Source organism: Ovis canadensis, chromosome 16, assembly GCF_042477335.2.
Source record: "Ovis canadensis isolate MfBH-ARS-UI-01 breed Bighorn chromosome 16, ARS-UI_OviCan_v2, whole genome shotgun sequence".
NCBI classification, from domain to species: domain Eukaryota; kingdom Metazoa; phylum Chordata; class Mammalia; order Artiodactyla; family Bovidae; genus Ovis; species Ovis canadensis.
The window spans coordinates 72,453,125-72,478,641 of NC_091260.1; the positions used below are offsets into that span (position 1 = coordinate 72,453,125).

At 44.8% G+C, this 25,517-nt stretch overlaps 1 protein-coding gene across 1 annotated transcript in view; it reads left to right on the plus strand.

Moving 5' to 3' along the window:
- The first annotated feature begins 8,222 nt into the window (after positions 1-8,222).
- Positions 8,223-25,517, plus strand: part of DNAH5 (dynein axonemal heavy chain 5) — a 320,870-nt gene continuing 303,575 nt past the window's right edge. The window contains exon 1 of the mRNA XM_069556071.1: positions 8,223-8,482. Within this exon, the coding sequence (XP_069412172.1) occupies positions 8,471-8,482 (12 nt within the window). The 5' untranslated portion in view covers positions 8,223-8,470. The remainder of the gene's footprint in view (positions 8,483-25,517) is intronic.

Below are 25,517 nucleotides of genomic sequence, written 5' to 3' on the forward strand. Positions count from 1 at the left end.
GTATGTATGTGTTCATATAGGTGTGCATTCTACCGGTTCAGTTTCTCTGGTTGGAACTCTGACTGCTACCTTTGAAATTGGTAAAGAAGGTTAGGAAGTTGCAAACTGACCCCCTCGTCCCCCCATTCCCTAGGAAAAAACTCCCTCTGAAGAATTTAACTCTTTTTTTTTGTAAATTAATTATTTTAATTGGAGGCTAATTACTTTACAATATTGTAGTGGTTTTTGCCATTAAAATTAGCTCCCTCCCCCCAAATCTGAGACCATTATGTTTTCTAGGCTACTTTTAAGTCTCCCCCTTCTTTCCTACCTTCCTTCCATTATTCTTCTTAGTATTTCCAGATATGAATACCGTTCATCAAACACACAATAACCTCAGGTTCATGTTGTTAAGTGGAGAATGGCACCCCACTCCAATACTCTTGCCCAGAAACTCCCATGGACGGAGGAGCCTGGTAGGCTGCAGTCCATGGGGTCGCTAGGAGTCAGACACGACTGTTTGACTTCACTTTCACTTTTCACTTTCATGCATTGGAGAAGGAAATGGCAACCCACTCCAGTGTTCTTGCCTGGAGAATCCCAGGGACGGGGGAGCCTGGTGGGCTGCCGTCTCTGGGGTCGCACAGAGTCAGACATGACTGAAGTGACTTAGCAGCAGCAGCAGCAGCAGCAGCATGTTGTTAAGAGGATAGGGCAGTATGGAATGTGTTCCTGTTTAAATCACCATTCTCAATCACAAACAACAGAAATTTACCACAGTGTATTGAAGCAAAAAAAAAAAAAAAAAGAAAGAAAAGAAGAAGAAGAAGAAGAAGAAGAAGAAGAAGAAGAAGAATGTATTAAAAGGTCAATGGGCAGCTCAGATGAGTGGAGAACACTGTACAGAGATGCTTGGAAAATGGCCAGTAGTATCTGCCAGCAGCACCCAGGAACCAGTGAGACACCTGCCGCAAAGCAACCTGTTGAGGATCTGGCAAGCCCCCTAATTGACTGCTGGCTGCTCTGCCTAGGGCCCCCCCAACACCCCCCTGCTCAGCCTCCATGGCTGCCTAGGAAATTCAAGCAGTGTTGTTGCTGACACTCTCTGCACCAGAATGCATTCTCCATTGTCCCACATTTTTAGGTCATCAGCTCCTGGTTCAGGTCCAAGGTCGGTGCAATCCATCAGCCATGCCTGGGTCACATGCTGGTGCCCTAGGGGTAAGGAGCTTGAGGGAATATTTGGTACCTTTGGTTTCTGTATGGGAAGGAGACCTCTACTTGGTGGGAAGTTCTCCAAACACAGGGAAAGGATTTAGATGGGGGTCAAAGAGGACAATCGTCCACTGCAGTGCCTTCGGGCACCACCCTTCTGTGGAAGTCAGCACGACCGTGGCAGCCTAGACTCCATAGAGCTGTCATCCTGGAGCGCCTGGCTGTTACCAACAAGCGGAGCAGAGCTGGATGAGAGTGGGACGAGCAGGTGGAGCAGCCACGTGGCTGGAGGGCACCTGAAGATGGTACTCTAGGGCCCCATGGAACGTGGAGGACCAGAGGGGAAAAGGGAATCTGCACAGTGACTTGGCCAACACCCATCCTTAAAGGAGCATCTCTGAACGATGCCTGTGGAGAGGAGCCAGGTCTGCAGACCTTCCCGTTACCATCTGATGAGAGCATCCCGAGAATGGCTGATCTCCAGGCACCTGCTCAACTTCCAACAGGACTGATGCCCACCTGTGCCTGGAGGCTTTGCTTGGCTCATCTCACCAAAAGGAGTGACATCGCTGCTTCAGCATACATAGGCATTTATAAGCCCTCTTTGTCCCTGCCTGCAAAACCTGGAGATGTTGGTGATCTTGGAGAAGAGATGCTGCCTGCCCACCCAGCATCTGTGCTTGGGTGCATCTGAATAAAACCAGCCTAGAGATTTCATTCATGGATTGTTTGATGCCTGCCACTCCTCCTTGCCTCTGGTTGGGACAGTGGTGAAAGTTACCTCTAGTTTACCATGTTCCAGCGTATAACACATGTTTGTAAAATCAACCTGCAAAAGATGTAATGATTGGCAGCTGCCATATCACTTAGGAATGCTTTCAGTTGCCGGGAAGAGAAAACACCATCTGCAAAGTTTTAAACAAATACAGGTTTAATGGTCCATTTGGTCCATACTCAAAGACACCAGTTAAAGCTATCATTTTTATAATTCAAAGGACTTTTCCCTTATGATTATTATAATGAACTGGATATTTGTGTCCCTCCAAATTTCACGTGTTGAAACCCTAATCCAAATAAGGTGAGGCCTTTGGGAGGAAATTAGGCCATGAGAGAGGAGCCCCTCAGAAATGGAGTTAGCACCCTTTTAAGAAGAGGCCAGTGGGTTGACTAGCTCTATTTTTGTCAGACGAGCCAGGCTCCCTTAGTTAGGACTTCCAGTCCCAAGAACTATAAGAAATAAGTTTATGTTGTTTATAAGCTATCCAGTCACTCTATGATACTTCTTTATAGTAGCTCTAACTGATCAAGACTGTCATAATGTTCAGTTCAGTTCAATTCAGTCACTCAGTTGTGTCCAACTATTTGCAACCTCGTGAACCACAGCATGCCAGGCCTCCCTATCCATCACCAACTCCCAGAGTCCCCCCATACCCATGTCCATTGAGTCAGTGATGCCAAATATCATCCCCCCCTCCTCCTGCCCTCTATCTTTCCCAGCATCAGGGTCTTTTCAAATGAGTCAGCTCTTCGCATCAGGTAGCCAAAGTATTGTCATAATGTAGCTGACTGCAATAGCTCTAGGCATTGTGGTTGCCTTCTAGCTGCAGGTAGGTGTGAAGGGAACTTCTGAATCTATTTCCTGAGGAAAGCAGAGGCTTTCCCAGGAACCTGCCATTTCTGGCTTATCAGTTAGAAACATGTCACATAGCCATCTGTAACTACAAGGGATTCTGGGAAATATTGTCCATTTCCTGCATATATAGGAGAGGTAGGAACTTCTTTGTCAATCTCATTCTTCTAAATGAGACTGAAAAATGTGTGGATTAGGCAGCTAACAGTGACTTCTTTCATTGCCAAGTTTGATAATTCCTCTCAATATTGATTCGTGAGCTCATCATTCCTTCACTGGCTAGTGATGATTGCTAATCCACAGTTTGTGACTGGCAACAAAAACTTCCCCTCCAAATTATGGAAGTAAAATGATTAACAAAATTCTACCCAGTAATCAACATTTTTGAAATTAGATATTACCATTATCTAATTGTAGGCAAATACAATCAATTTTGTGGAATGCTACATTGCTGACAAAGCATCGAGAAACATTGTGATTTTGAAAATCAGATGTAGAGGGGAAAAACTGTATAATTTTTAATTCTTGAAATAGATGATAAAACATAGTACAAAGAAAGAGACTTGGTTTCTAGTTCTGTTTCAATTGATACATAGCTATGTGACTTCTGGCAAGTCTGTTTTTGTTTTCTTCTCCTACAATGATAATCTTTTCCATCAAATGTAATCATAATCTACCTTTGTTATTGTCAGATCAGAAAATCCATGACTGTTTGTAATTAGTATTTGTCTTTGATTCTACGTGAGTGAACAATAAACAAATCGTCATGTGTTCATTCCTTGTGCGTGCATGCTCAGTCATGTCCGACTCTTTTGTGACCCCATGGACTGTAGCTCACCAGGCTCCTCTGTCCATGGGATTTTCCAGGCAAGAATCCTGGAGTGGGTTGCCATTTCCTTTTCTAGGGGATCTTCTTGACCCAGGGATTGAACTCGTGTCTCTTGTGTCTTCTGCACTGGCAGGAAGATTCTTTACACTGGTGCCACCTGGGAAGTCCTATGTTCATTCCATGGGTCTTCTTAAATTCAAGAGCTGTCTTTTGAGCATCTATGTGTGCTGGGAAACAGGTACCAAGGTGAATCTCTTTGTTATGGTGATGATCAGTGATCTTTGGTATTACTTTTGTAAAAAGATTACAATTGGCTGAAGGTTCTGATAATGGTTAGCATATTTTACCAATAAGATATTTTTCAGTGTTCAAGGTATATCATTTATTTTTTTTGGAGTATAGTTGCTTTACAATGTTATGTTAGCTTCTGTTACACACCACATATACATATATCCCTTTTGTTTTAGATTTCCTTCCCGTTTAGGTCACCACTAAGCACTGAGTAGAGTTCCCTGTGCTATACAGTAGGTTCAGTTCAGTTCAGTTCAGTCGCTCAGTAGGTTATCATTAAGTAATAAAATATTTTTAAACTAAACTATGTACGTTGTTTGGACATAATGCTATTGCACACTTAATATACTGCAGTATGGCACAGACAAAATTTATATATTAATACACTGGGAAACCAAAAAATTCGTGTAACTCACTTTATTGCAGTATTTGCTTTATTGTGGTGGTCTGGAATTGAATCTGCCATATCTCTGAGATCTGCCTATATAGTCCAGATATAAAACACCAGATAGAGCCAAGCTGTCAGGGATCACAAACTCCCTGGTTTTGTGGCCCTGGCTAAGCTACATCATCTCTCTGTCTCATCTGTAATATGGGACAATAGTGTTAATGGTCTGGGCTTCCCAGGTGGCGTTAGTGGTAAAGAACCCACCTGCCAATGCAGGAGACGGAAGAGATGCAGGAAGACCCCCTGGAGGAGGGCATGGCAACTCACTCCAGGATTCTTGCCTGGAGAATCCCATGGACAGAGGAGCCTGGCGGGCTACAGTCCATGGGGTCGCAAAGAGTTGGACATGACTAAAGTGACTTACCGTGCACAAAGTGTTAACAGTCAAGTTCAGAGAGTTTTTTAAGATATAAAGGTTTAATGAACCCACAGTCATGACCTGGAAGAGTGCTAGCTCTCATTCCCCCTTCTCAGACTACTCACTAAGGACACCCTCTTTTCTTGGACTGTCTTTCCTGGCCAAGCTGAATTTTCATTTCCCTCAAGAACTTTTCTTGAGGGCTCGGTTTTAAACTCATCAAGGTGATTATTAAGTACACAATGAAATCAGACAATTTGCGAACGAGAGAAGCAGGGTGTAAACACTCCCTGAGCGAGCAGGGGCAGGTGGAACTTGGCTGCTCTGAGTGCCAGGTCACAATTCTCGTTAGTCTAACACCACAGGGTATCACGTGTCTGAGACTGCCCTTTGTAGAAAAAGTTACACAAGTCAGACAGTTAAAATGTTTCTTTCCATTCAATTTTGCTTTGAACCTAAAACTGCTCTAAAAAATTAAAATGTGGTAATTAATAAAAAACAAGATAGAACCCCCAAACAGTCATTTTTAATTTTCTTAGTGTCTGAAGAGTGTTTAAAGTTTATATTTACTTAATGATTTTTTTTCCAAGTAAAAATTTGGAAAATTGTTCAAGAGCTAATTAGTATTTAGTAGCCCTTTTGGGCAGATTCAGAGCTTCCTTGGTGACTCAGATGGTAAAGAATCTGCCTACAATGTGAGAGACCTGGGTTCGATCCCTGGGTTGGGAAGAGCCTCTGAAGAAGAGAACGGCTACCCACTCCAATTCCATGGACAGAAGAGCTTGGTGAGCTACAGTCCATGAGACCACTGAGCGACTACCACCGCCACCACTGCTGCTACCGTGAACACATGCAATTTTCTTCTTTCCATGGAGGTTCGGAGCGGGTCTTCCTAGAGTTTACAGCCTAGGAAACAGTGTCAGACTATATTTTGGGGGGCTCCAAAATCACTGTGGATGGTGATTGCAGCCATGAAATTGAAAGACGCTTACTCCCGGAAAGGAAAGTTATGACCAACCTAGACAGCATATTAAAAAGCAGAGACATTACTTTGCCAACAAAGGTCCGTCTAGTCAAGGCTATGGTTTTTCCAGTGGTCATGTATGGATGTGAGAGTTGGACTGTGAAGAAAGCTGAGTGCCAAAGAATTGATGCTTTTGAACTGTGGTGTTGGAGAAGACTCTTGAGAGCCCCATGAACTGCAAGGAGATCCAAGCAGTCTATCCTAAAGGAGGTCAGTCCTGGGTGTTCATTGGAAGGACTGATGCTGAAGGTGAAACTCCAGTACTTTGGCCACCTGATGCGAAGAGTTGACTCATTGGAAAAGACCCTGATGCTGGGAGGGATTGGGGGCAGGAGGAGAAGGGGATGACAGAGGATGAGATGGCTGGATGGCATCACCGACTTGATGGACATGAGTTTGGGTGAACTCCTGGAGTTGGTGATGGACAGGGAGGCCGGGAGTGCTGCAATTCATGGGGTCGCGAAGTCGGACATGACCGAGCGACTGAACTGAACTGAACTGAAAGCTGAACTATTTAATACAGTAGCCACCAGTTACATTAGCTAGTGAGCATTGGAAATGAGACTGGTCTGATTTGAAACATACTGTTTGTGTAAAAGTGAAAGTGTTAGTCGATCTGTCATGTCCGACTCTTTGAGATTCCCCTGGACTGTAGCCCGTCAGGCTCTTCTGTCCATGGAATTCTCCAGACAAGAATACTGCAGTGGGTTGCCATTCCCTTCTTCAGGGGATCTTTCTGACCCAGGGATTGAACCTGGGTCTCCTGCATTGCAGGCAGATTTTTTACATCTGAGTCACTGGGGAAGCTCCAATGTTTGTGTAAAATACACGTGAAAATTTGAGAATGGGGGTTTCTCTGGTAGTCCAATGATTAAGAATCCACCTGGCAATGCACGGGACACCAGTTCAATCCCTGATCTGGGAAGATCCCACATGCAGTTGGGCAACAAAGCCCTTGCACCACAAGTACTGAGGCCATGAGCTGCAGCTATTGAAGTTCAAACACCCTAAAGACTATGCTCTGAAACAAGAGAAGCCACTGTGATGAGGAGCCTGAGCACCACAACCAGAGTAACCTCAGCTCTTCACAACTAGTGAAAGAGCAACCAAGATCCGGTGCAGTCAATTAAAAATAAATTGAGGCTATAGTACGATAAAAAGAATGTAAAATATCTCATGAATAACTTATGCTGATAATATGTTGAAATATTTTGGATGTTATTGTTGAGTTGCTAAGTTGTGTCCAACCCTTTGTGACACCATGGACTGTAGCATGCCAGGATCCTTTATCTTTCACCATCTCCTAGAGTTTGCTCAAATTCATGTCCATTGAGTCAGTGATGCCGTTGCAGAGAGAAGTCAATCCTGAGATCTTGTTGACACTGTTTGACTTGCTTTCCATTGTTTTTGTTATTATTATCATACACAAGGGCCTGCCTCAGAGAATCCTGCCCCTCTGCCTGTTCAAGTACCTTTTTTCAGAACCCTGTCCACCTGTAGATGGCAGGAGAGAAGAAATTAACACATCCTCCTGCCTGAAGCTTGCCATTCTAGGAGACACTTGTAAGATTAAAAGGTCTTTTTATTTTGTTTCCTTACCTCCTCTCCCCAATCTCTGAACCATAAAAGAATGGGCAGGCAGACCCCAGTAAAACGAATTTTTGAGGTGTTAGTCTGCCATCTTCTTTGTCAGCTGTCAGTGGATGGGCTGTCTGAAGAGTCATATTCCTTGCCTCAACAACTCCTCTCTTGGATTCAGTGGCCTCTGTATTGGCCTCTGTGTGGTCAGCAGAGCAAAGCTGGACTCGGTAACAATACTATGGGGTAAATATTACTAAAATAATTTCACCTGATTCCTTTTACTTTTAAAAGCATGGCTCCTAGAGGTATAAGCTGACACATGTGGCAGACATTTCTAATGGGCAGTCCTAGCCCCAAGGATTGAGGACGGTTTGCAGAGATGGAGATATTTTTATTCTTCTTTGTGAAGTCTTTTAGGGCAAAATTCTTGGAAACTTCATACACGTCAGTACAGGTGTTGTTCTGACAGGCAGACAGCATTTACCAAATTATCTTAGTCACCTCCAGGTTACACATTTCCAGAAAATTCATTACCTAGGCTAAAGAATCAGCTGTGAAGGTACCCGACAAGGAAGCAACAAGGAACCACAGTACACGCAAGGCTGTGGGAAGCTGTGGGAATTAAAATGGAAACATACTAAGTCTCCTTTTGAATTCATTTTTTCCTGAAGCTAGAACCATAGAAAACTCAGTAGAGAAATTCCAAATGAGTAGACTTGGCTGATGCCAGAAGTAACCTTCGGATGAGAGCCAACAGAAACTTGATGGAAAGCAGCCAAAACGCGGCATCTGGGGCTCGGAAGCCGAAAACTCTGAATTTCTCCTCTGCTGGGACCGGTGGCGAGAGCGCTGCAAGAAGAGCGCTCCTTCGACTTCCCGAGGAGCACCGGGGACGGGAGGAGGGCCCTTAGTCCAGGCGGAGCAAAGCTCGTCGCCATGGCAACCACGTGAGCCACAAACAACCAGCCTAGCCTAGCAAGAAGCAACCGGAGCAGACGCCTAGGAACGGCGCAAGCTGGGGACAGCGGTGGGAGGGGTGGGCAACAGAGCCCAGCACCAGTCGGCTGGGCCCCCACCCGTGGCGTGTCCTCCCCGGAGCACCGAAACGCAGCGCCATGGACAAGCTGGTACTGTGCACAGTCCCTCCGCGCGGCTCCCACGCCCCCGCCCCGCCCCCGCCACGGCGCATGCGCGACCTCGGAGATGCTGGATGCTGGGGACTCCCTGGAGTCCACGCGGTCACGGGGAAGGGGCGCGCGGGCGGGCTCAATTCCCTGCTTCACATTCAGGCCGGGTGGCCTGAAGACGCTTTCATGAGCTTGTGGGGCTAGAGTTGCTGGTCTCTGAGTTTTGCTTGTTTCCCTCAGGAGGTGGTGGTGGTCGATCATGTCCAGCAGAGCGCGCGTAAAGAGCAGAAGCGCAGGTTCAGGGACCGCCTTTCTCATTTTATCATCAACTTGCTGCGGAAAGGCCGCCCGTGGACCCAAGCAACCCATTGACCCAGAGCGAGCATCAGATATATCCAGGCGTGGCGGAGGCCGCTTTTGTGTGAAGTTTGTTGGCTGTTACTAGCTCTCGTTAGCCCTTGGGTTTGGACAAAAGCAAATGTTTAGTTCCCTTGGAGAGAGGGAGCCGGACGGTGTGCAAGGAAGCCCTGTTGGGTGGTTTCCTGATGTCTTGTAATTTCCCCTCAGTGCAGGGCAGGGGAGAGGGGGCTGGAAAGGAATTCTGCGCGTTTAAATCAGGTTTCACTCCATTTGGCTTTGCTCTCTTAAATGAGATTTATAGGATGAAAAAAAAATTCGCCTACTTGTTTTTGCCTTTGTCTTCAAAAGGGATTCCTGCTCTTTGGAACTCAGGGAACGTCTAGGAGACTATAAAGCCTTTTCTGCAAACAAGAAACAGGGCACAGGGAGGGGTTTTTGTACCCAGGAGGGCCTCAGAGGGTCGCGATCAGTTTCAATATGGATTTCTGTGGTTACAGTATACATTTTTTCATTTACACTAGCTATAGCTATGTTGGGCTTCCCTGGTGGCTCAGATGGTAAAGAATCTGCCTGCAATGCAGGAGAGGTGGTTTTCATCCCTGGGTGGGGAAAATCCCCTGGAGAAGGGAATGGCTACCCACTTCAGTATTCTTGCCTCCATGTACAGGGGAGCCTGGCAGGCTATAGTCCATAGGGTGGCAAAGAGTTGACACTATTGAATGACTTTTACTAATACTGCTATAGCTATATTACTATAGGAATATAGTATGCTAATCAATAAAATGTGCATCCTGTCATTTAATAAACATAAATTTAATACTGATTTAATTAAGAGCAATGTGTACAGTTTATGTGGCTTCTGAGGTGGCTCAGTGGTAAAGAACCCACCTGCCAATGCAGGAGATGCAAGAGACGCAGATTTGATCCTTGGGTGGGTAAGATCCCCTGGAGGAGGGCATGGCAACCTACTCTAGTATTCTTGCCTGGAGAATCCCATGTACAGAGGAGCCTGGCGGGCTGCAGTCTATGGGGTCGCAGAGTCAGATACGGCTGAGTGGCTGAGCACGCATACAAATACATATAGTGTATGTGTATGATACTTCAACAGTTTCCTCCCCCTGTAGATATTTACCTTTTACAAACTGTTTTATTTTTGTGAGCATCTTGCCATGATAGACTCATATTATTGCTCTTATTTTCATGTAACTTATATGCCATAAATATTTGGAATTTCCAAAATATCTGTTGCATTTCATTAAGACAAATACCCGTTAGTTCATTTAATCTTTTTAGTGACTCTAACCCATTTTCTGTCCAGGAAAATAGAGACCCTGAAATGACAGATGGCATTGCAACTGCTAATGCCAATAAACCAATGATATTTTTGTATATCTTAATTTAAACTTCGTATAGTCTATAATCTTACATAAGTTTATCAAGTTTTATCTCTGTAGGGATATAAAACTATGGCTCTTAGTCTAAAGCCATACTCTTTTATGTTTTATTAATTATGCTCACTTTAAGATTGAAAAATGTAGGCTGCTAATGCAATATATATATATGTGCTAAGTTGCTTCAGTTGTGTCCGACTTTTTGCGATCCTATGGACTGTAGTCCACCAGGCTCCGCAGTCCGTGGGATTCTCCAGGCAAGAATACTGGAGTGGGGTGCCATTTCCTTCTTCAGGGGATCTTCCTGACCCAGGGACTGAACCCCTGTTCCCTCATAGCCCAGTTGGTAAAGAATCCACCTGCAATGCAGGAGACCTGGGTTAGATCCCTGGGTTGGGAAGATCCCCTTGAGAAGGGGAAGGCTACCCACTCCAGTACTCTGGCCTGGAGCATTTCATGGAGTGTATAGTCCGTGAGGTTGCAAAGAGTCAGACGCGACTTTCACTTTCCCTTTCTTTCTTATGTCTACTGCACTGGCAGATGGGTTCTTTACCACTAGTGCCACTTGGAAAGCTATTTAAATATAAGCTGTCAGTTTATATTTAAGTTATATGGTTAAGTAAAATGCACACACACACACACACACACACTGATGGCTTTCAGGGGAGAGTTTTTAAAGGCAGTGTTGGGATGAAGGCTGCAGCTCATGGACTTTCTTCTGATTGGTTGGTGGTGGAGTAACATGGTGATGTTTAGGATATCTTAGTCATCCGCTGTCTGATTCCAACCAGTCTGGTGTCTAGTGCTTGTAGCCAGCATGCAGTCACCATCCTCCGCCTGTGGGTGGGGGGCTCTTAGTTTCTGCAAAGATGTGCTCAGATGGTTATACGTATCCCTTGAGGAGGAACAGGACTCTTTTAAAGCTATCATTACTTTTCTTGCTTGACTGCTTTTCCTTTGTTTCTGCATTCCCTCTGTTCCCTAATTAGTAACTGATTAAGCCTGTTCTTTGGAACTTGGAAGGCCTAGGAGACCAAAGCTTTTTCTACAAACAAGAGATGAGGGACATGGAGGGGCTTTTGTACCCAGAAGGGTACAAAGAACCTGCTCAGTTTCAGTGTGGATTTCTGTGGTTACATTATTTAGGAAAAATAGAAGCAAATGGAGACTGAGACATAATAAATTGTCACAGCTGGGAAATGTGACCTCTATGGAGCTCTCAATTCCCTGGGGCTGGTCAAGGATGCTGGTCTTCTCCTTTGTCCAAGGTCAGTAAAGCATTAGAGAAAGGCTGCTATGAATACGGTTATTTCGAGGAATTGGTTCCCGCTGCGTGAGAAATGTCAGGAGGAAGTTTACCTGTTACATTTTCTCCTTTCATCACGCTGAGCTCTTTCCTGGCACTGAGCACTGTGGCTGTTTATTTATACCCCTCTGCTGTTTGCATTTGGCTTCACTCTTTGTAGCCTTACTTATAGCAAATAGACCAAAAAGGGTGGAACAACTGCTCACTCCTTACTTTGTTTATGAGTAAAAACCGAGAGCTTCAACGCCAGAGTAAATTGCCTCCCAGGGGTATTTTGGTTTCCCAAGCTATTGGATGAGGCTCCTAGGAGGAGTTTAGCATTCAAGATGTTGCTTGGATCTGTGTGACCCCACCCTCAGGGCCAGGCCCACTCCATTGCCAGGTCCCATGGGTGGTTTGTTGGTTGAAATCTGAATGAATGCTTTCTTTCCGATTTAACTCATGCTTGAGGCTGGGGGAGTAAAGATGAAATTAGAGGATACTTGAGCAGCTTGGTTCGATTAAAAAACACTTATTAAAGTACCTACTTTGTTTGCAGGCCTGTGGAAGGGCTCTGGGGAGTATGAGTTGCCTTTCTTTTCTGCCAGGCTTCCCTGATGGCTCAGTGGTGAAGAATCTGCCTGCAATGCAGGAGATGCGGGCTCGATCCCCGAGTCAGGAAGATCCCCTGGAGGAGAAAATGGCAACCCACTCCAGTATTCTTGCCTGAAAACCCTTATGGACACAGGAGCCTGGTGGGCTACGGTCCAGAGTGTCGCAATGTGGCTGAGCACATGGGCACATACCTTCTTTTCGGCCTCCGTTTTTCCTTCCCTCCCTCGCTTTCTTCATTTCTTCTTGCTTTTCTCTTCCTTCCTTCATCCCTCTCTTCCCCTCCCTCCTTTTCTTTCCCCTTCCTGCAACATGATGATTGGATGGCATCATCGACTCAGAGGACATGAGTTTGAGCAAGCTCTGGGAGATGGTGAAGGGAAGCCCGGCGTGCTGCAGTCCATGGGGTCGCAAAAAGTCAGACACGACTGAGCAACTGAACTACAGCAACAATATGTATTACATGGTTTCTTGCAGATGCTTTTCTCAAGTTTTCCTTGAGGATTTTGAAGTTCCCCTAACACTCACTACACAATTAATGATTATTCTCCCTGTTTCTTTGGGGACCAGATGAGATGTGCAGATTGTGACCACTGCTTACTGGTTTTGAGTAATGCGGATAAGTGACGTGGGCCTGTCTTGCAGGAGGTGGGTCATACATATTGAGGAAGGGAGAGCAAACGTGGGATGCTTGTCAGATTCCTGACAACGTTTCCGCCTGCCAGACGTCATGCTATTTTAATAATTCCTTGTAGTGAAAGCCTGTCATTGTTCCTACCCCAGATGGGTAGTAGAATTATGATTGGGTTCCCATGGGCCAACATTTCCGCCCCAGGAGAGATACTGTGAATAGTCAGAATTTTCTTTCTTGAAGCAGCCTCCTGGTTGGGCCAATAGGATGTGGGATGTGGGCAACCCACCCTCACCCACCTCGCACCCATCACTGAGGGAGTGGTCATGGACTTCCTTGGGCTGCTTGGACTTCAGAAAAAATAAAGAATTTTACTCTTGGTTGGCTGAAAGCTCGGTCGGCCACCTCTGATCATTGTTTAGTTTATTCAGGGTGAAGAATAAAAGGATTTGTGATCCACTGGTGTCCTGAAGTGTCCACGTTATTGCTCATTACAAAAAAGCAAAGCAAGGCTTAGCCCAGAGGAAGACTCCGACAACCCTCCCCAAAGAGGGTCAAGTGTCAGGGGCTGTGCTGGGGACTCAGGAGACGACTTGGGAGAAAGGTGGCTGCTGCCGTTCATATAAGGACCAGCTGGGCCAGGAGGAACCTTGACCTAGATTTGACATCCCTATTTTACAGCAAACAATGTTTAGATGGACACTGAGCAGCAATATTAGAAGTGTTTCCTTTCAGATGAGTGTGGAAGCTCTGGAAAGTTGGAGGTTATGCTGATTGTCATTGCTGCTCTTGAGGTCACCCCAAACTTACTAGCTTAAAATAGCACCAGTTACTGTACTATCTTGTCTAGTTTTTGTGGGTCAGGAAGCCAGGAATGGGCTCAGCTGGGTGGTTTTCATTTGGCGGCTGGAGGAGTGAGGACGGGACAGGCATCTCTCTCTTTCTCTTCCTGTGTCTCATATCAGACTAGACTGGTCTGAGACACGGCTCCATGTGGTTGGTCTCTACGAATAGGCTTCCTCACAGCAAGGTGATCTCAGGGCAGTTGACTGCTTTCATGGTGGCTGAGAGTCTCCAGAGAGAGAATTCCAGAGAACAAGGCAGATATTGAGTCATCTTTATTACCTAAATGCGGGGATATAGCAAAGTGCTAGCACACGTATATTTTGCTCCATGTCTCTGCTAAGCATTCCCCCTGCTGTGTCCACTTGGCCACACTCGTGGCCTAGAGGTTCAAGGCTGAGGTCATGTTCAATGTAAAAGTGTCCTGTGGTGCCCTTCATGGAAAGAGGGGCCCTATGGAGGAGACACTTGGTTTGAAATGGATGAGCCAGAAGCTAGCCTACAGAAAACTTAATCACCAGAATGTCCGAAGTAGAGCACTGGGTTCTCATCACTGTCTACTGAAAAGTGGGAATTCTGTTCTGTCATGACTGCTCTTGATAATGTAATAATACAATTATAAACACACTATACATTTTCTTCCTTTAGGAAAGAAGTTGTGCAAAATAGATTTGATCAAAATCCTTGTGTTTGTAGGACCCAAATCTGTAAACTGTAAATCGCCAATACACCTGTCTGGGGAACTTGCATGTTGTGAGCATACCATCTCTCCATCATAAAAGACAAATCTCATTCAATCCTGCTGAAGGAAGGTCTAAATTATCTTTGTATTCACTCTATAGATGACATTGCAAAGTTGTAAGGCGATCAAAGAGTTTTCAGCCAAAACTATCTATCTATATTTCTGTATATATCTATTTTGACATAAGAGTTTTCTAGGAAATTAATACAAATATTCTATTATTTATTGCCTCACTTTTGTGCTACCAGCCTTAAGAAAGTTGTAATTTGCTATATTTTATTTTTTCTTTCTACCTAAATATTTGCTTTAATGCCTAATTTTGTGTTTCTAACTCTCTTTCTTAATGTGGGACCCCCAATTTGCTTAAACCTGGCGGTTCAGATGGTAAATAATCTGTCTCCAGTGTGGGAGACACGAGTTTGATCCCTGGATCGGGAAGATCTTCTGAAGAAGGGCATGACTACTCATTCCAGTATTCTTACCTGGAAAATCCCATGGACAGAGGATCCTGTAGGGCAGGCTACACAGTTCATGGGGTCACAAAGAGTTGGACATGACTGAGTGACTAACACTTTATTTTCAACTCTTTTATTAATGTGAGGCCCCCAATTTGCATAATCCTCAGGCCCCACTAAATCGAGATCTACCCCACTTTGGCCTAAGTAAGTGCTATAATGGTTTACGTGGGAGCTCTTGGCTCTGGTGGGAGGACGGGAAGGGAGAAGGGGTGAAGGGGTGGAAGGAAGGAAGGAGCTAAAGAATAATTTTGCCTTTGTCCCAGTTTTCCCATGGGCTGGCTCTAGTGGTGGGGTACCAGACATCCTTTGTTAAATGCCTGTCACAGATGCTGTACTTTACAAGGCAGCATGGGGGATGTAAAAGAAACTGAAAGTATAGGTCTTCATTCTCAAAAAGGTTTAACCATCTCATTGGGAAGACACGCATGCCAAACTGCTGAAAATCCTAAACAAGTTACAATGAAAACCAAATCAGCACAAAATGCACATGGCTATGGTGGCATGAATAACACAGGGAAATCAGTGTGGGGCAAAGCCTCAAATTGGCGTCCTCAGAGGATGAGATGGTTACATGGCATCACCTACTCAATGGACATGAGTTTGAGCAAACTCCAGGAGATAGTGAAGGACAGGGAAGTCTGGTGTGCTGCAGTCCCCTGGGGTCACAGAGTCAGACACGACTTAGTGGCTGAAGAACGGAAATAGCTGCTCTGAGTCCTGTCTGCTGATGAGCTTGTGACTGGGAGCTCCTGGCATGTGGGCAGCCTGCCCGCATTGATCCATGTTTGCTGCCACCATTGAGGATGGACTGATGCTGCTGAAGATGGCTTGTGGCAGTGCACTTGCACACCCTTTCCAAGTGAACCTAAGGTGGCAAACAGCTAGCCACACAGGTAGCAGAGATATTCCAGGCAAATGCAGCAATGGCAGCAGAGAGACAGGTTAGGTGAGCAACAGTCTTGGAGCAAAGAGGTTGAGCTGGCCGAGAAACACACACTCAGTCATGGCCGACTCTTTGCGACTTCTTGGACTGTAGCCCATCAAGCTCCTCTATCCATGAGATTCTCCAGACAAGAATACTGGAGTAAGTTCCCATGCCCTCCTCCGTGGGCTTCTCCTGAACCAGGGATGGAACCCAGGTCTCCTACACTGCAGGCAGATTCTTTACCATCTGAGCCACCAGGGAAGCCCAGGAGCTGGGTGAAGAGCTCGCAGCTTGAAGTCCTTCCCCTCCACTTAGGTTACAATCCCTTTCCAGTGAAGTTTGTAGGTGGAAAAGACTGTCAGCCCTGTGGTGCCTCCTTTATAGAACTAGCGCCGCAGAATGTCAGAAAGTAAAGTCAACTGTATTTTCCTTGTCACAGTGCTGCAGGAAAGAAAGTGGGGCTGGAGAGGGTGATCATCTCCCAGGTCTCACGTGAGTCTGTGTGACAGCTGCTGAGTAGGGGTTCTTGGCCTCTGCAGTAAAGAATTCAAGAGCAAGCCATAGACAGATAGTGAAGTTGCTCAGTCGTGTCCGACTCTTTGCGACCCCGTGGACTGTATACCCCACCAGGCTCCTCTGTTCATGGGATTCTCCAGGCAAGAGTACTAGAGTGGGTTGCCATTTCCTTCTCCAGGGGATCTTCCTGACCCAGGGATCGAACCCAGGTCTCCCCATTGCAGGCAGATGCTTTAACTTCTGAGCCAGCAGGGAAGCCATAGTAAAGTGAAAGAAGGTCTATTCAGGGAAAAATGCTCTCCGTAGACAGTGTGGGCCATCTTGGCAAGAGCAGCATCAGAGTATGGAGTCCCCTGTCAGTTTTTATAGGGTTGGTAATTCATCAGCTAATTAGAGAGGGGAATATTCCACCTGTTTTGAGGAAGGGGTGGGGATTTCCAGAAACTGGGCCACCACCCACTTGTTGACTTTAATGTTTGGTCTAGGAACTGTCATGGTACCTGTGGGTGTGTTATTTAGCTTGCTGAGGTTTTACGGTGAGCTTAAAGTCTAGTGGAAGTCGACTCCTCCTCCATCTTGGATCTCGTTGGTTCCAACTAGCTCATGGTATATCCTCGATGGCTATGTCATTCTTTTAGAGGCTATGCCCCTTCCTGTCTCAACAGCAGACTTCGATTATATGCAGTTCTTGTGTGTCTGGGGTTAGGTATCTTTCATGTTTGCAATGCTCAATGAGTCATTTTACAGCAGGAAACTACTCTTCCATCTTTGTTCACGGTTTGACCATTTTGCTTGAGTTTCTTAAAGTCATGATTTTAAAGGTTCTTTAATGTATCCTCCTATTTGTGCCATCACAGAATTGATGATAGTACTTTTTCAGGAAAGTCAATGTACAACATTTTATCAATGGCAGAATTCCGTTTGAGGAAGGAAATTGTCATGTTTGGGCAAAACAAACACATTCCTGTTGAGTCTCTGGAGGTGAGAGATGAGACCTGAGTGCAAAGCCTCACAACCCAGGAGAGTCATTTACAGAAAGTTCAGTCTCTGGGTGGATGGGGATGGGAGATAAATGAAGCTCTCGGGAGGAAGGCTGGGGATGTCTGGAGATAGGGGTTGGGTCAAGTGCAGTGGAAGAGTCATGGAAAGATCCTCCAGGCGAGGTGTGAACAGAAAGTCTGAGAGTGGGAATGCCTGTGGTTCATTTGGAAACCATCTTCTCTCGTTTGCTTTGAGGGGTCTGCTATGTTCCCAAGCTACTTAAATTCACAAGTAGAATTTGAGCAAGGGCCTTGTTGTACACTTTGTCCTGACTGCCACCCACCCCAAGGAAGAAGCTGAGAGCTGGAGGTGATCTTGAGCCCATCAGTCCCCTGGGGGTCTACTGAAGTCTTGGAAAGGGCATGGAATGGGTGCTCGGCCAGGTTCATCTAGCCCTCAGGAGGCTAGGGCGTCACACTTGTCTTTGGGTTCCTTACTGCATGGGGTGTGACTGTCAGTTAGCCAAGCTGATTCCAGAACCACCTATGAAATAAATCTCTCTTTTTTTTTTTTGTAGCCATGCTAAAGATTTTCAAACTTTTTTTGAGGATGAATGTAGGATTCTTTTTTTTTTTTAATGCCCTTGTGCTGTTAGGGAAAACACCTATGTCTGTCTGTGTCTGTATGCTGAATATTTAGGCAATTAAAAAGGTTTATTAACCGAGGAGACTTTTCATGAGACTAAAGTCTATGTGGCAAAGAGTGAAGAGGAACTGAAGAGCCTCTTGATGAAAGTGAAAAAGCTGTCTTAAAACTCAACATTCAAAAAACGAAGATCATGTCATCCAGTCCCATCACTTCATGACAGATAGATGGGAAACAGTGGAAACAGTGACAGACTTTATTTTCTTGGGCTCTAAAATCACTGCAGATGGTGGCTGCAGCCATGAAATTAAAAGACTCTTGCTCCTGGGAAGAAAAGCTATGACCAACCTAGACAGCATTTTAAAAAGCAGAGACATTACTTTGCTGACAAAGGTCCATCTAGTCAAAGCAATGGTTTTCTCATATGGATGTGAGAGTTGGACTGTAAAGAAAGCTAAGCACCAAAGAATTGATGCTTTTGAACTGTGGTATTGGAGAAGACTCTTGAGAGTCCCTTCAACTGCAAGGAGATCCAACCAGTCAGTCCTAAAGGAAATCAGTCCTGAATATTCATTGGAAGGACTGATGCTGAAGCTCTAATACTTTGGCCACCTGGTGTGAAGAACAGACTCATTGGAAAAGACCCCGATGCTGGAAAAATTGAAGGCGGGAGGAGAAGGGGACGGTAGAGGATGAAATGGTTGGATGGTATCACCGACTCTATGGACATGAGTTTGAGCAAACTCCAGAAGTTGGTGATGGACAGGGAAGCCTGGTGTGCTGCAGTCCATGGGGTCACAAAGAGTCGGTCATGACTGAGCAACTGAACTGAACTGAAACTCTATGTGATCTCTATTTTGTTACCTTTACAACTGATAACAAAGTGGGTGGAATATTTGACATTCTTTTTGCCAAGAAAGTTAATCTCAGAACGCTTGGGTATCCAGCATCCTTTTTTCAGACTTGTGGAGACCTTTCTAGACCTTTTAAAGTTTCTACTTAAAAGTGAAAAGTCCCTCCCAAGTCCCCTCATGTACCTTGAAAATACGTTCCACCTGCTTAAGGAGAAATTTTAGAGAGAGTAATAAAAACACAGCAGATTTAACTTCTTTCTGGACCTGTTGTAGCATCTGCATCAAGGTTATATTTGTTCATTAACTTCATCATGAATATTCATTGGAAGGACTGATGCTGTTGCTTCAATACTTTGGCCACCTGATGCAAACAGCTGACTCATTGGAAGAGACCCTGGAGTTGGGAAAGACTGAGGGCAAAAGGAGAAGAGGGTGGCAGCGGCTGAGATGGTTAGATAGCATCACTGACTCAATGGATATGAGTTTGAGCAGACTCTTGGAGATAGTGAAGGACAGGGGAGCTTGGTGTGCTGTAGTCTGTGGGGTTGCAAAGAGTTGGACATGACTTAGCGACTGAGCAACAGCAACTTCATCGTGACTTTGGGACCTGGTTCGATCTGCGTTAGAATTTTAGATCCTCCATTTTAAAGCTGAGCGTGTGTAGACAGGCATTACTGAGGGAAAAAGTGGGCACCCACTGGCCCTTCATTGGAGACCTTAATCATAGCTTGTGTTTGTGACTCCCCACTGCTTTCTCATTGGCTTATATATGCTTTAAGGGTGTTAATGGATAACAGAAATAGATTTCCACTTCCCAAAAAAGAGCTCTGATGTTTCTGGGATAGTTAAGACATCCAAGGAAGTAAGTGGGTCATTATCTAGTGGCCCCCGTAGTGATGGTTGGTTTAGGAGAGGCTGGTTAAGTTTCACCCTGGGAGTTTTAGTTCTCGTTTGGTAACTGTGTATTCATATATGGCCAGGGATCTACTATTTTAAATTTACCATGAAGATTTAAAAATGGCTAATAATGTATTCTTACCTTCTTAATCTCCTTTTCGTATTGGGAAATAACATTACACGGCACTGAAATACCATTAATTTGGCATTTCTTTATTAAGCATGTCACAGAAGTCAGCTCCATTACAAGGGGATCTCCCCAAATATAGAGATGTATTCTTGCAGTGGAATTTCTTCAGAATAGATGTTTAAAGGCAAATTTGTAGGCCACTGGCACCAAAATGAAATGAAACAGGACTTAGGCCACCACCAGTGAATGCATAAGTCTAAAGATATTAGGTTAAAATATTCATCTGTTTTGGACAAAGGCTTAAGAGTGATGAACAATAGGTGCAAATGATTTATTAAAAAGTGATGCAAAAATTCTGAAAAGAGATATCATGGGTTTTCCTTCATCCTTACCTTTATCTCCATCCTCCTCTGGATTTCTTAAATGTGCAATTTTGTGGGTAATCTGGGAACTGGGTAGGTTTTTCTTTCCTTTTTTTTTGGTGGCCATGCCATGTGGCTTCTGGGATTAGTTCCTTGACCGAGGATTGAACCCATGCCCCCAGCAGTGGAAGTGCAGAGTCCTAACCACTGGACTGCCAGGGAAGTCCCTGGGTGGATTTTTTTTTTTTTTTGATAGGGTCTGCTGGACTTGGTGGCGGCTTCCCTCATACATCAGTTGGTAAAGAATCTGCCTGCAATACAGGAGACCTGGGTTCAATCCCTGGGTTGGGAAGATCCCCGTGGAGAAGGAAATGGAAACTTACTCCAGTATTCTTGCCTGGAGAATCCCATGGACAGAGGAGCCTGGCGGGCTACGGTCCATGGGCTTGCAAGAGTCGGACACGACTTAGTGACTAAATCAGCAAAAAGGCTGGACATGGTGGGAGTAGTGTGTCTGTTGGGTACTGGGAGGTAGTCAGTCATCCTGTGCAGATCATTTGGGTTTTGGGAATTCTAGGCTCTTCCCAGCTACTCAGTTTAGCTCAGCAATTTCTGTTCCTGTGGCTCAAGTAACAACTACCACCCAGTCAATCTTTGGTGGGTTCAGACCAGGCACACCATTGGTTCTGTGAAGTGGAGTCGAGAGGCCCTTTGATCGAGTCTCTGAAAACCATTTAATCCTTGACTGTTGAAAAAATACCTGCTTCCTGAGAGCTAGGTACCTGGATGAGCTAATGGGGCGAATGTCATTGGTCGCATTCCTTGGGGATTTGTGACACAACTTTGCTGATTTAGGGGCTTGGGTCTTCATCACCCACACAGCACTTACTTTATTTATATTAAGATTACTGTTAACAAAGTCTGTTAATTCCTGCTATGTGTACTGAAGGATATTGCGGTGAAAGAAAAGATTTTGTCAAGTGCTTGTTACATATGACACTCAGACTTCTTTACCACATTTAATCCTGGCCATGTGTTTTAAGAGATCAAGACACATTCCCCACCTCTGCAGATGATGTTTGCCTTGAAGTCCGCACCTAGGGGCAGAGGACAAGAACGAGATAGTTCTCTTTTTGTTTTTAGACTGTGTGAGTTTCAGCATATGGGTGTGACCCCCTCCTTGACGTGTCAACCACAGTAGTAGAAAAATGAGAGATTTCCCTGGTGGTCTGGTGGTTAAGACTCCACACTCCCAAGGCAGGGGACCTGGGTTCTATCCTTGGTCAGGGAACTAGATTCCCACATGCTGCAGCTAAAGATCCTGAGTTTTGCAACTAAAACCCTGTGAGGCCAAATAAGTACATAAATATTTAAAAACACACCCTCCCCCCAGATTTTATTTAAAAAAAAGAGGAAGAATGAAAGCAAAAGAGCTCCCCCACCACGTCCATCTCCTTTCTGTCTTCACTGCTCTTGCCACCTCTTCTTTCCTATTTCTTCCCCTCCACTTCCTCTTCTCCCCATTCCCTTCCTCTCCCTGAAACCCCACCCTGAGTCCTTGGGTCTGGTCACCCCGAAAAGCATGCATCCAGGAAAGGGAGCCATTCGCGTGGATGCCTTCTCTCCTTACACAGAGTCACACAGAGCCGCCGGCTGCCCACCTGGCTGTTCGGTTTTAACAGCAGAAAGATATCATCGGTTCATTTCCAGCCCTTGGTCTTCAAGAAGACAGACATAGAGTAAAAGTTCATATTAGGTACTTTAAGCCTAGACTTCCCAATGGCTCAGCAGGTAAAGGATCTACCTGTAATGCAGGAGACACAAGAGAGGCAGGTTCGATCCTTGGGTCAGGAAGATCCCCTGGGAGAGGAAATGGCAATCCACTCAAGTATTCTTGCCTGGAGAATCCCATGGACAGAGGAGCCTGGTGCGCTACAGTCCAGGGTGGGTCACAGAGTCAGACATGAGTGGCTAAGCACAGCACACACATACTTTCTGCTTGGGTGTTACGCTCCCCCTCACCGTTTTACTAGTTTTTTTTTTTTTTTTTTTAACTTGGTTCAAAAAACACAAACAGATGACTTTAATGCTGGTCACGTTGAGGCATGCTCTGGAGAGGCAAAGTCCAGACTTGTCCAAGGCAGAGAGGTAAATCCAGCCCTTTGAAATGGATTGTGCTCTGAGAGGGGAGCTATAGCACCAAGTATTCAGGGGGTGGGGGGCGGGGAAGAAGAGCCTCTTATTTAAATCACTTTGTTTGCATGATTCTGGATTCCTGCAGTTAATTTATTAGGGATTAGCCAATTCAGTGTTTGTTACCTGTTTTTACATTTTCTCTTTGCCTTTAAAAAAACCAAATTTCTTTTAAAAATATAATTTTGGAGGCATTAAATGATTTTCAAAGGTTTCTTTCTATTTTTTTTTAAAGCAAATGTATATTGTTCCCTTGAGGCAATTTCCTCTCTTTCTTCTTTGCTTCCTTCCTTTTTCTTTATCCTTTCTCTCTCTGTTTATTTTTTCCTCTTTTTTAACATTCATTTGTTTATGGCAGGGCTGGGTCTTTGTTGCTGCTCGAAGGCTTTCTCCAGTTGTGGCGAGCGGGGTATCTTCCTTGCGATGCGCGGGCTTGTTGCAGCGGCTTCTCTCACCACAGAGCACGTGCGCTCCAGTAGCTGTGGCACACACAGTTAGTTGTGGGATCTTCCCCGACCAGGGATCGAACCCACGTCCCTGCATTGGCAGGCGGATTCCTTACCATGGAGCCACTAGGGAAGCCCTCTCCCTCTTTTAAAAATATTAATTTAGTAACCCAGAATCTGGAGTCAGATTTCCTGGGTCTGAATCCTGGCTCCCACGCTCATCAGTTGAGTGACCTTGATCTCAGTTGTGTGACCTTGATCTCAGGTGGCCTCGGCCTGCAGCAACTTGAAGCTGGGCATCGGTTCCCCAGCCAGAGATTGAGGCCGGCTCACAAGACTGAGTGACAGCTCTGAATCCTAGCCACTAGACTAGTGGTCGGTGACCAGACCCTGGCCCTTCGGCTTTGCAAGAAAGAATTCCCACAGTGATGGAAAGGAGTGAGACAAGTAAGTGTTTATTGGAAGGAAAAGAGCTCCTTACGTGTGGATAGAGAGATGAGGAGACTCAGAGAGAGTGTTGTGCCCTTGTGGTATTTTAAATTGCTTTTATGGGGAATTTCTTCCGATGTCCTTTGGCCAGTCACTTTGATTTGTCTGGTTCTGTGTCTCTGTGTGGTTTATCTCAGGATCCTCCCGTGTGTGTGCATGAAGACATCTCTCAGTCAAGATGGATCCCACCAGAGGCCTATGGGTAGTTGACATCACTTACTATGGGGTCGAACCCCCTCCTTTTTTGACCGCCAAGGAACTTTCTAGTTGCAAGGGTTTCCTTGACTTAGAGAATAAGAAATATGTGGTCTCTTATCTTTTATCTGGGCCCTGACCAGCCTCCTCTCTTGATTATCCTGCTATTGATATTTTAGAGTTTCAGTCCATGGTGAATGAACTCAAATTGCTTTACCCTGGTGGGTGGGGAGGGCTTCTGTCTCCTGCCTCAAACTCCAGTAGGTAAGTGGACATCCCTGGGCATCAATGTTTTAACCTATAAAAATGGGGAAAGTAACAGTGACTACTTCCTAAGCATGTTGTGAATATCCAGTGAGCTGATATTTAAAAGTGCTTAGAACAGGGCCAGGTGGAGAATAATGCTAGTAATTAAAATGAAAATAAGAAAGAGGTAAATCTAGGAAACGCAAGAAGCAAAAAGAACATAAAAATAAGTAAGCCAGCCTCTCAGTCTCAGAAATAATCTTCCTCTTTCCCTCTCTCCCCACATACATGTATATACAATTTAGTTTTTATTAAATACATTTTTTTTTTACAAAAATTGATTCCTACTCTTTTGGAGCCTGATTTTTGTCATTTTACAGCCTGATTTTTGTCATTTTACACCACACTCATAAGTGTTTCAATTTCTTTAAAATGTCTCTTGAATGATTTTTAATACATTGAATATCTCTACAGTAATTTATTTTACAAATCCCTTATTGTGAAGCTATGAAGGTTTTGCAAAGTATTTCCTATGTTAATAATTTATATATATATATATATATATATATACAACAATATATATGTATTGTGAAAGAGGAGAGTGAAAAAGCTGGCTTAAAACTCAACGTTCAAAAAACTAAGACCATAGCATCTGCTCCCATTACTTCTTGGCAAATAGATGGGGAAACAATGGAAATAGTGACAGATTTTATTTTCCTGGGCTCCAAAATCACTGCAGATGGTGACTGCAGCCATGAAATTAAAAGATGCTTGCTCCTTGGAAGAAAAGCTATGACCAACCTAGGCAGCATATTTAAAATCAGAGACATTACTTTGCTGACAAAGGTCTGTCTAGTCAAAGCTATGGGTTTTCCAGTAGTCATGTATGGATGTGAGAGTTGGACGGTAAAGAAAGCTGAGTGTCGAAGAATTGATGCTTTTGCACTGTGATGTTGGAGAAGACTCTTGAGAGTCCATTGGACAGCAAGGAGATCAAACCAATTAATCCTAAAGGAAATCAACCCTGAATATTCATTGAAAGGACTGATGCTGAAGCTGAAGCTCCAATACTTTGGCCACCTGATGTGAAGAACTGACTCATTGGAAAAGATCCTGATGCTGGGAAAGATTGAGGGCAGGAGAAGGGGATGACAGAGGATGAGATGGTTGGAGGGCATCACTGACTCAATGGACATGAGTTTGAGCAAGCTCCGGGAGTTGGTGATGGACAGGGAAGCCTGGCGTGCTGCAGTCCATGGGGTCACAGAGAGCCGGACACGGCTGAGTGACTGAACAACAATGCGCCTCTGCTCCCATCTGCAAGCATCACGTCCTCCAATCCCCCCTCCCCCACCTTGCCCTTTCTGTATCTTCAGGTGTCCGTTTCTGCCCTGGTTTCACTTGAGAAATGCTTTTAAGGAGATTTTTTGGTTATCAAAACACCTTGTTTAAACAGCAAACACCTAATGCATAAAGAGGATCTGGTACATATATGCAGTGAAAAATTGGTAGTTGCTAAGTTGCTTAGTCGATCTCACAATTGTTTAGTTGCTAAGTTGTGTCCAACCGTTTTGCAACCCTATGGACTGTAGCCTGCTAGGCTCCTCTGTCCATGGAATTTTCTGGGAATTTTCTTGCCATTTCCTATTCCAGGGGGGCTTCCCAACCCAGGGATCAAACCTGTGTCTCCTGGGTTGGCAGGCGGATACTAGTTTACAAAGAACAGTTGGAATACATCAAGGTTACTTCCTCAGATGACTAAGACTTACTACCT